Here is a 10065-nt window from a genome sequence, read left to right on the forward strand (position 1 = left end):
GTCACTTCCAAATTAATGTGAATCTTGCTCCATCACCATTTTATTTTAAGACTCTATTTATGAGAAAGATTTCATTTTTTTTGTCTTAACCTATTTATTGGAATGTAATGGAACTTCCGTTCTGAGTATTCCCAGGCAACATCTGAATCATTGCGGCAGTCGTTAAAAATGAACATATCAAAATGTTTTCTAACATGTTCCAATTAATTTATGCAGCTTCAGTTTTTCTAATGCAACCTTAACATGATGTATCAGAAAAAAAAGGTTCATCTGTTTGCAGTTTGGTGAAAGTTGAACTGCCAAAGATACTCAAACTTCTGCAAACAAAGAAAAGTCGAACTGCATTAATCACATTTCCATTACAATATTAACAAACATTCCTTCCATCAGTGAAATGTAAACCAAAATAAAGAATAGATCTATAAATATACATACATATCTCTCTATCAGTCACTAAATTATAAAATGTTTTCAAGTGTTCCGATTCATATCTGAAGCTTTTTATTTCCTCTCACTCATCACTGTAATCAAAACACTTATCTGCGTCAAAAGTTTGAACTGTAACTAACGATACTCACAAAGTTCAGCGTTTTGAATTTAGATGTATTAATCACACTTTCCATCACATTGTTTTCAGACACTGTTCAAATATCAAACACTCTTCTTAACAGAGACAGTTCGTCAGCTTAGGACCACTGCATCTGTTTTTGTAATGGATGGTCTCGTTAGCCGAGCAGCGTTTCCCTAGAAGCAGCCACCTGTGGCATTCCTCTCACTGTGCTCTGTGACTGTGAGAGTTGTTCATTCATTCATTCCTTTTAATGTTCATGTCGTGTTTTTTCTTGTTCCTCGTTCTGTGTATTGGAAAATTTTCAAATAAACCAATCCAAATGGCTGAAAATGTTTTTATTATTAATTTAAAAAGATGAACCTCATTATAAACATTCAAATTATGGTACATGACATATTTGAGGTATAATTTCGCAACTGCTCCTTTGCTTATATTCGCTGACAAAATGCATAGACGGTAAAAATAAACCTAAAGTAATGAAGCAAACCAGTTTGACAGCTTTTGCTTTGAGTTGTGCAGAAATGAAAGGCATTTGCAAGATATTGGCACAGAGGAAAACAGCAGAAACTGAGTTGCTTTTCAGGCATTCCTCCATTTTTGCCAAGATTTTTTTTTTTTCAGGTGTGTGCTATGATAATTTCAGGGGGGCAACTGTCTGTCAGTAGTTTTTGATTGACATGAAACTGACTCACAGTCGTCATCATCTAAAGATTTGCAGCTTTATTCAAAGCAACATCTTTCCTGTCTGCTCATGTAAGTATCAGTAAGAACTGGACCTGGACAACATCTCTTTACACATGAAGAGTTGTAGAACGTAATTAACAGAGTCTGATGAAGACATGTTAACACACTGAAGGGGACGATGGGGTTCAGCTAAAGAGGCAAAGACTGTGGTTTTTCATTTTTGTCTTGTAGCAAAACGTTTTCACATACAAAGTGTTGTGTCTCTTGGTTTTATCTTTTGCGTTCACCTTTTTGTGTACGCTTCTTCTCCTTCTCCTTTCTGTCTTGTTTGGCTAGTTTGTCCTTCTCCCGCTGCATCTTGTCCATTTCCTTCTTCTTGTGAGCGTCTTCACGAGCCTGTTCCCGCTTCTGCTTCTGTCTGTTCAGCACCTCTTCCACGTTGGTGTTCTTAAACAGGGCTGACACTCTCAGTGAAGGATCATTCTTATATATTACCACTATAGAGGCGTAAATGATAAGAACAGTAAGATTTATGCCACTATTGCATTATCCATTCATGCTGCAATCATTAACACTGAACTCCATGTCATTTTTAAGAGCCTCAGCTTTAGAAAGGATACATTTTTCATTTCCAGTAAAGCTATTTCCACTTGTTGGCTCCTCTTCTTCGGCTTCAGTGCTTTTGTCAAGGAAAGAACTGACATCTTGGGGATCACAACTGAATGTGTCTGAAGGAAACTCACTGGATGAGACAACATAAATATTTGCTTCCTTCTCATGAAAACATTCACGGACAGTCTGCGCGCACGGTCAAAGAAACACTGGTAGCTGAAGTGAAACGTGGCCCATTCTAGCATCACTGTCATTACAATTAGCAAATTCAAGGATATTCCTCTTCGTCCGTTATGTTAGCGTACTGAGCAAGCAGGGCTTCTTTCCTTTTCCTCGACTCCTCCGACACCTCCTGGTGTTTCTTCACAATCTGAGCTTGTTTCTCTATCATACTGGCGATGGCCTGGACCTCAGCTACAGAAAAGGAATGACAGAGCACAGCCAAACTAAATAAAGCATCGAAACATTTAGTATTTTTATTTGCTATAAAAGTACCTGCTTTTCACTGTCAATATGAATGTACGTTCACAGAAGGAGCCACAAAGGTACCCATCTGAGCGAGAGGCTCCAGACCGTATACAGATCCTTATGATTATGTACACAGTAAACAATCTCTTTCCAGTAATAACACTTGAGAAAACAAACTCGGTGGAAATAACTTTTCTTGCATAAACACTTCTTCAGACCGCAAAGACTTTCTGCAGTCCCAGGAACTGTTTTTGTTTAGTTTTTTTCAGGAAATGTTAATCTCTCCCTGAGACAAAAGTGTCTTGCACTCTGCTCCAAACTCAAAGCAAACAATTTAAAACTCAAAGAGTGAATCCCTCTGTATGTTTAACCGGTATGGAGGACAGACTCAGTAGCAAGCTGTCTTTGCTGTTTAGTCAAGATTTAAAAGAGCTGATGAGCCTGCTGGCTTGATTTTGGACTGCTATTTTTTGAAATGCTTGTATGACTTCTTATAACTATAGATTTTTTGTGCAAGTTTGGATTGCAAGGTTGTTTATGTTGCTCTTCTTTTTGTTGATTTAAGGTTGTATTATACCTGTACAGTACTGTGCATGAATGCTTTGCAAGGTTTGCCCAGATGCTTCCAACCTTGACAACTGATTTCCTTAGAGGCGCTGAATTTTTATTTTTACTGACAAGGTACCTTGAGAAAAATCTTACACTTCAATGACATTGGGAATGTGGATGAATCAAAGTTACATAAATACCATCATCAGCGTCTCGCCTGGCTGCTGATCGGTTGTGATACTCTGTCCACTGTTTGATGATCTCTTTGCAGACATCTTCCACGGAGTCCTCATCCTGCACACAAAGGACAATTAATGGTTACTTACAAGAAAGCTCACTTTATATACTCAGCAGCCAACTATCCAAACAGGTAACGAATGCTCATGCATCAACCCAGCCTGTTAGTATGAGGTGAGGCATAGGTGAAGTGCCTTCCAGGTGAGCCCCTACTGGATTCATTCAAAGCCAGTACATGCCGCATGCAGCGATTCAATATCTGGTTTGTTTAGCAGAGGCTGACACAGAGCTGCTATTCAGCATTGCCGCCTAAGTGCACAAGAAGGGCATGAAACCGCACGTTACATGTTACTGTGAGCAGTACCTGTTTTTTCCTTTTAAGCTAACTGACTAACTGGCAGTTTATTCTAAATGTGCAAATGGTTAATCAATTACCAACATGCACCTGTACCAAAGGTTATCGTGGTTTTGATGGTCCTTTTCCTAAGCCGAATTTGTCTAAATACCGTAGGAACTGTATCAGACATTGAGTCATATGTTACTTGGTCTGCTAGTGCTAAACAAGACCACAATTAACTACAAGTTCCAGATTTTTGAATGGGATTTGGCGTGGCAGGAGAGAACATTCCATATCACTGTCTGTGGTGTCAGGATATAGCCGAAGAAACACTGCTGCGTCTAACGTCTATAATTTCTTCCATATATGACGGGTGACATCAGCGCTGTCACTTGGCACCGCCCGGTACTCGAGACAGACAGCAACACATGATTAAACACAGCCTCGGTGGCTAAGCGGGACATGCCGCTTTGGATATTCACCAGAAATGCGGATAAAATTCCTTGAAGCGCGTCTTCTTTCTCCTCGTCACTCTCCTCTTCTTGTAAGACCCCTAAAATATACACCCCATACACCTCACGGTCCACTTCTAACGAGTCTAGGCGATCATTGAGCCAGCTTTCGAACCCGCCGGCGTCTGTCACGGGCGCAGCCATCTTGGCCCTTTGGGGTCCTTCGGTGGCGCACGGCTGTCCTTTGTCATTGCCTGTGAAAAAATGTGAAAAATATTCACGTATTTGACATTTTAGGTTATTCGCTCTAACGACGACGTAAATTTCTACGTCCGGGTCATTTGTAGTTGTCAAGTGCCAGCCATTAACTGTATATAAAGTCTGTGATGCCAACACAAAAAAGGTCGAGGAGGAGCTTCTCATTGTGAGTCATGTTTTATGGGTTTAACTATATGACAACTTAAAGTTTCTCGACATTATTGAATATTTCCAGCAATAGTAATGGTTTATGCATTTCTGAAAAAAAAAACTTCGAACACTCAAAACACTGGGACTTTTAATTTGAGAGTACAATTTGAGAGTACAGTCACTCAGTTTGAGGTATAAATCCTTCAACTTTAGACCAATCTCGATGAATGTTTGTAGCCTCTACTGGCTGTCAGATAACATTCAAAATGAAAGCCGTCTTTGACTAATGAAGAGGAAAATGCCCCCGTACAACAAATTAATGCTCGTTTGGAAAATGTTAAAAAATTGTCAAAAAAAATAAAAATAAATAAATAAATAATAATAATGTTATCTATCTATGCATGTTTTTTTTTTTTTTTTTTTGCATGTTTTTTGCTCCCTCTGTCTCCTCTCCATCCTCCTGAATCACCACATATATCAACATGTTCCTCTCTGCCTGTTCAGCATTAATGAATGGTCCTCACCAAAGTTCACGAGTTGCACCCACAAGCTAAATTACAGCTTGTAGTTGATGAACACAGGTCCTGTCAACCGTCCATTTGAGTGAAAATGGCTGATAACTTTGTCACGCTGCTAGCCTGGCTTTGTGAATTGATTTCAGCAGCCAAAATTTCAATCAGCACTAAATGCTCAGCACTGGCAGTCGCATACAGTGAGGGCCCTGGGATCCTGCCACGAATCCCAAAGTTCTTGATTGAAAATTAACGTCCAATTGTCCCACGGTTTAGAGAAGTACTCCTGCACTCCCTCGCAGGCATGCCAGTGCTTGTCTAATTGAAATGCTGATTTCAAAATAATCAACTATTCTTTTTAAATTCAGTGGGCAGCTGGCAGTCAAACAGTGTTTGGCAGAAAACAGTCATTATCACAACAACATACCAAAATACCAAAAAACTATTTGACTCGAGCATCTAAGTGAGCTGTTGGTGGTTAATTCGTATGATTGTAAACCTTTGAGACGCTTGCTGTGATGGATCATTGGCGGGGGAATCCTAAGTATGATAAGTTGTGTAAAGTGACATTTATTTTTATCACTAACTTTTGCATTACTGGCATCCCCACCTCTGCAAATGGACTCACAAAGATGACATACAGATGTGTCAAACCCCCCAAGTGTGACATTCTGCTTTTGGCCTCTGGGTGGAAGTAGAGGACACAGATTTGTTTACGCCTCTCACGGCAGAGACAGAGGATACAGCTGAGTCTTCGATTTAGTTGCATGACAGTAGTTTGGAGCTTATTTAGTAAGTGATTCATTGCAAATTGCTCCATGCACGTGCACCAGACTCTGTTTGTTAAAGTATAGTTGTAAGCAGAGCTGTGGAGCAAGAAAATGCCCTGCCAGCTGTTTGTTCGTCCTCTTTCATTTGACACTGGGACAACAGACAACACCTCCCAGCTGTTTGAATATATTAAACAATGTTTCCATGTGAATGGCTTGATCCTGCTTCCAGAAAGCACTTTGAACAAAGGGTGGGTTATTAGTTACCCCACACACACACAACCCACACCCTTTATACCCCTAACACACGCACACACGCACACACGCACACACCCCTTCTCACTGCTCCTACATAATACCTTCACACGTCGCTGGCCTTGCAGTAATGAAGTGTGAAGCTTCTGTGACGCCACAGGGAAGCTACCGTGTGGAACTGTACTCTATTTTAGTGCACCACCTTCAATTCCTTACAGCCCACATACATTTGCTCACGCATTTAGCTCGCTTTGTATTTTCTGCAGGCAAAATTCACACAAACTTTAATCCTGATAAGTTGGTGCACCATGCTCGACACTTCTACTCTTGTGCTTTTGCGCTAATAGTGTTCAAAATTGGACCAAACAGACAGACTCAGTGTCCCAGCTGCATTAATTCTAGCAATTAATTGGGAAAGGTGACTAAAAGTAGCACTATTATTGCAGCATGTTGAGATGCTGATGGACGCGAATCTCCCACAATGAAAATGAAGGCAGTGCTTTAAACCAAAAAAAGACCAGTAAACTCTGAGGGAAACAACATTTTTGCTCGTTTCAAATTTAAAATCGGAGGTGCGTGTGAATGCTGTAGTTTTATTGATGTCCGTAGGCGCTCAATTGTATTATGAAGCCAGAACAGGATGGTTAAGTACATTAATTTCATGCATATTAAACGTCAAAACAGTTCTCTGTTAACAGAGTGGTGCCCAAGTTAGAGGGAAACTACCATTACAACAGGCTGGCGTAGTCATATTTCAAGCTGAGGGGTCCAGGGTCAATGCATAATGCCATTGCCTCTCTTAGTACTGCATAGCTTTAGGACGCCTGTCCTATTTATATTGAGGGGCTGTGGATTGATGCGAAATGACGAGGGCCGCGAGGCTGCTGAGTGGGTGGGCATCCACATGCTCCGTTCCACAGGCAACCCTCTCCTTCTATACACACACACACACAAATACACACTTGTCTTCATGTCCCAATGCCACCAGCCCTAGAAAAGCCCTACAGTCTCAATGTGCAATGTCCTCTCTCTGTCAACATATCCTCCATCCCAACGTTAATGTGACAGAATATAACCAGAGCCCAGAACAGCCGGGCAGCGCAGAGCAAACGAAAAGAAAAGCAGCATGTGTAACAGGCATGTTTCCTCATCGTCTCCTCGCACTGTGCTTCCTCGTCACACGGTAGCTCGACTTGCAGCGACGCTCAAAGTTTAAGATGCTGGTAATTCTGCTGAATAATACGCTGTACAGATTGCCGGGCCCCTTGAGGCTATATAAATAAAACTGACATGACTTGAATACGCCCGTTCGACATCTCAGCTGACTCTGTTACGTTGTAGGAGATAATTATGAGTGAACTGACATTAATGGCAGTTTCACAGCAATGTGTTATTTCATTTGATAGAGCTGATAGTACGAGTCTCTGAGTGATTTTCTTTCTTTCACAGTGTGCCGTGGATGACCACCTGTGAGACGTGACAGGTAGGTGGGCACTAGACGAGGGTCAACTCCATACACAATCCAATCGTTCTAATAATATCAATACTTTGCATTTGTTATTGTTACTTGTTTAAGACACTGTACTGCTGTTCTTCTATTTTTAGTCCTTTTCCATTTTCACAACTCACTCTCTCTCACACACACACATACACACACACACGTGCATGCAGACACACACTCTTGCTCTCACTCATTCGTCTTCTAACCCTCGTCCCTCCCACACACACTTTCACAGACATGCAAACTCTTATTTTTCTGTGGTTCGTAGAGGGAACTAATGAGAGAGGAGAGTCAGTGTTCACGTTACTGTCGCTGTAGCTGCTGATGTCAGTGGTCTTCAGAGGAGAAGCGGTGGTCGGCCTCTGCTGTCCATCCATCAGTGTCATGCAGTTATTATTGAACGCTACTGACTGCTTCCTGATTCTGCAGGACAACATTAAGGATATCAGATCTTGGAACGCCTCACCGCATTAACCGCGTGAAGAACTCACCGATTTTATGTTAGAAATGTTACTGAAGACTTTGCTTAATACCGTTTGATCTTTGCCGTGTCAAAACTAAGCACATATAGCGTAAAGCAATAGTTCAGCATTTTGGGGAATATAGTTAGAGACTTAGAAGATGGTTCTCAAACTGGGAGTCGGGCCCACCTGGGGGTGCATAGAGCCAATGCAGCGGGGCCCATGGTTGACCAGGTGATAAATATGGACAAATAACAATATGGGCAGTTTGCGGATGCTGTCGCTCTGACCTTTACTTCACTAAAGCTCAGTGTGGATCCTATTTTTAGTTGCTTCCCTTATCAGTGTTAATGATTGGTGAAAAAAGCCTTAAACCATTGGTATAAGGCTGCAGCTAGCAGATGATTAGCTTAGCACAAAGAGTATAAACAGGGAAATAGCTGATGTGACTCCATCCAAAACCTCCCCATCAGCACCTCCAACACCCGCTGATCAACACGTGATATCTAATTTGATTAATCTGAACACATTAAACTGCAAAAACTACTGACTAACCGTTTGTCGGCTGGGAGCAGTTTCTAGGCAACCAGTGGAGGCTCCAGTGTCCGTTACGCCTCAATAGTCCGTTATAATGTTTTTACACTTATTGAACAAACGAGGTATCACGTGTTGATTTGTGAACTTCAGAGGAGCTGGTCAGTGGGAAGAAAGTGTTGCATACTCTGACTCTATATGCATTTCTCTTTTATTATTTCTCTTTTTTAATTCAGCTAGGCTAGCTGTTTCCCCCAGTTTCCAGTCTTTGTGCTAAGCTAAGCTAACTGGCTGCTGGCTGTAACCTCATATTTAGACAGCGATATCAGTCCTCTCATCTCTTTTTCTATAAAGTAAGGTGACAGATGTCTTGTTTTGTCTTACCAAGAAGCGGAGAGTGACAAAAAATAGAAAATGCTCATAAGCTGAGCTGGTAATCGAGTAACTGAGTAACTAATTTACTGATTTGGCTCTAAGGAGTAGATTGTGAATACTGATGCGTCACTGCACGTGGAGCATTTTACTGTTGTAGCTGGTCAGGGTGGATCTAGAACTACTGGAAATACTCATACTAAAGTACTTCAAATTTGTATTTATATACAGCACCTGAGGAAGTTAGTCCCACTACTTTTGTTTCAGCGATGGTGTCGAGTCATTTCAATGACAAGGCTTAAGCCCAGGAGAGGAAACGAGTCAGTGGTGTAAGTCAAAGCCAAATTGGTTCATCCTTGTTGATTTTGTGAAATCTGAAGTTTCCACATTTGTGACTCAATTCTGACTTGAGCCAAAACTTCCGATGAAGCCCAGTCATTAAATTAAAGGTGTTTTGTTTGTTTGGATTTCATCTTCAGCTGCTGCATGGCAGCGGCGCACGCTGGTTCATCAGTTTGCTGGAGCCGAGTGACTGCGTGGAGCTGAAGTTGAGCCGAGAGCCGAGGGAATAATCTGGTTATGTGTAATGAGGGCTCTTATTAGTAGTTATGCGTTTATCAGGTTGAGTGTGCTGGTGGACTTCCCACATCTCCCTCTCAGGAGGCATGCTGCTTTCACTCTGCTCATCTAGCTTTTTAGTCTGAATTGTAGGCAATTAAAACCCCGCCATGTGAGTGTGGAAAAAAAAAGGTAATGAATATGGAACACCAACTCAGAGAAGTCTGCAGGGACCGCTCGTCGAGTTCTGAGGGTTCCTTTCTCCAAATCATTGAGAAGCACAAAGACCATTTGACAGCGTTTTTTTTTTTTTCTTTTCCCGCCTGTCCCCCGGTTGGTGTGCATGTGACTCCCCAAACGTTGGCCCAGAGGTTTTAAAAATGCAAAGCCCATTCTTTCCAGGTTGTTGAACTTCCGTGACCTCTGGCAGTGAGGAGAAACTTTTTGTCGTGGCTCTGGCGCCCTGCCTGGCTGACCGCGCCAGCTTTCGCCGCTTCTGAGCAGAACAGAGGAGTGATGGGAAGGGGGCTGAGTGGATGTGTCTAGACAGCCAAGTGGAGGAGGGCAAATATTTAGCCATGCCACTTGGGGAGGGGATCCAGGCCTCCTCCCCCCACTAAGGCATGCCTCTTAGACACAGAATCAGGCCATGTCTCCATCCTTCGCCCTGTGCTGCTTCACACTCTGTATTCAGGGGCACGGATCTCATTTCTTGGATAATATTTCAAGCTGGCCACAGATGGGGAATTAAATTGAAGACCTGGCTTGGTATGGGGCATAAAGG

General features: G+C 42.0%; 1 protein-coding gene across 1 annotated transcript; it reads right to left on the reverse strand.

Moving 5' to 3' along the window:
• Positions 1-891: 891 nt before the first annotated feature.
• ccdc43 (coiled-coil domain containing 43) lies at positions 892-4119 on the reverse strand. The gene is made up of 5 exons (XM_076752916.1): positions 3941-4119; positions 3085-3178; positions 2146-2281; positions 1876-1931; positions 892-1713 (listed from the first exon to the last, which is right to left on the reverse strand). The coding sequence occupies exons 1-5, from the start codon at positions 4112-4114 to the stop codon at positions 1526-1528; spliced, it is 648 nt and encodes a 215-aa protein (XP_076609031.1). The 5' UTR covers positions 4115-4119; the 3' UTR covers positions 892-1525.
• Positions 4120-10065: the final 5946 nt, after the last annotated feature.

This window comes from Chaetodon auriga, chromosome 16 (assembly GCF_051107435.1).
Source record: "Chaetodon auriga isolate fChaAug3 chromosome 16, fChaAug3.hap1, whole genome shotgun sequence".
In the NCBI taxonomy this organism is placed as follows: domain Eukaryota; kingdom Metazoa; phylum Chordata; class Actinopteri; order Chaetodontiformes; family Chaetodontidae; genus Chaetodon; species Chaetodon auriga.

Coding starts and splice junctions, on each gene's coding strand:
- ccdc43 (XM_076752916.1), bottom strand. CDS start 4,114: ATGGCTGCGCCCGTGACAGACGCCGGCGGGTTCGAAAGCTGGCTCAAT. Junction 3,179..3,940: donor GAATTTTATCCGCATTTCTG/GTGAATATCCAA, acceptor CTTTGTGTGCAG/GATGAGGACTCCGTGGAAGA. Junction 2,282..3,084: donor CAGGCGAGACGCTGATGATG/GTATTTATGTAA, acceptor CCTTTTCTGTAG/CTGAGGTCCAGGCCATCGCC.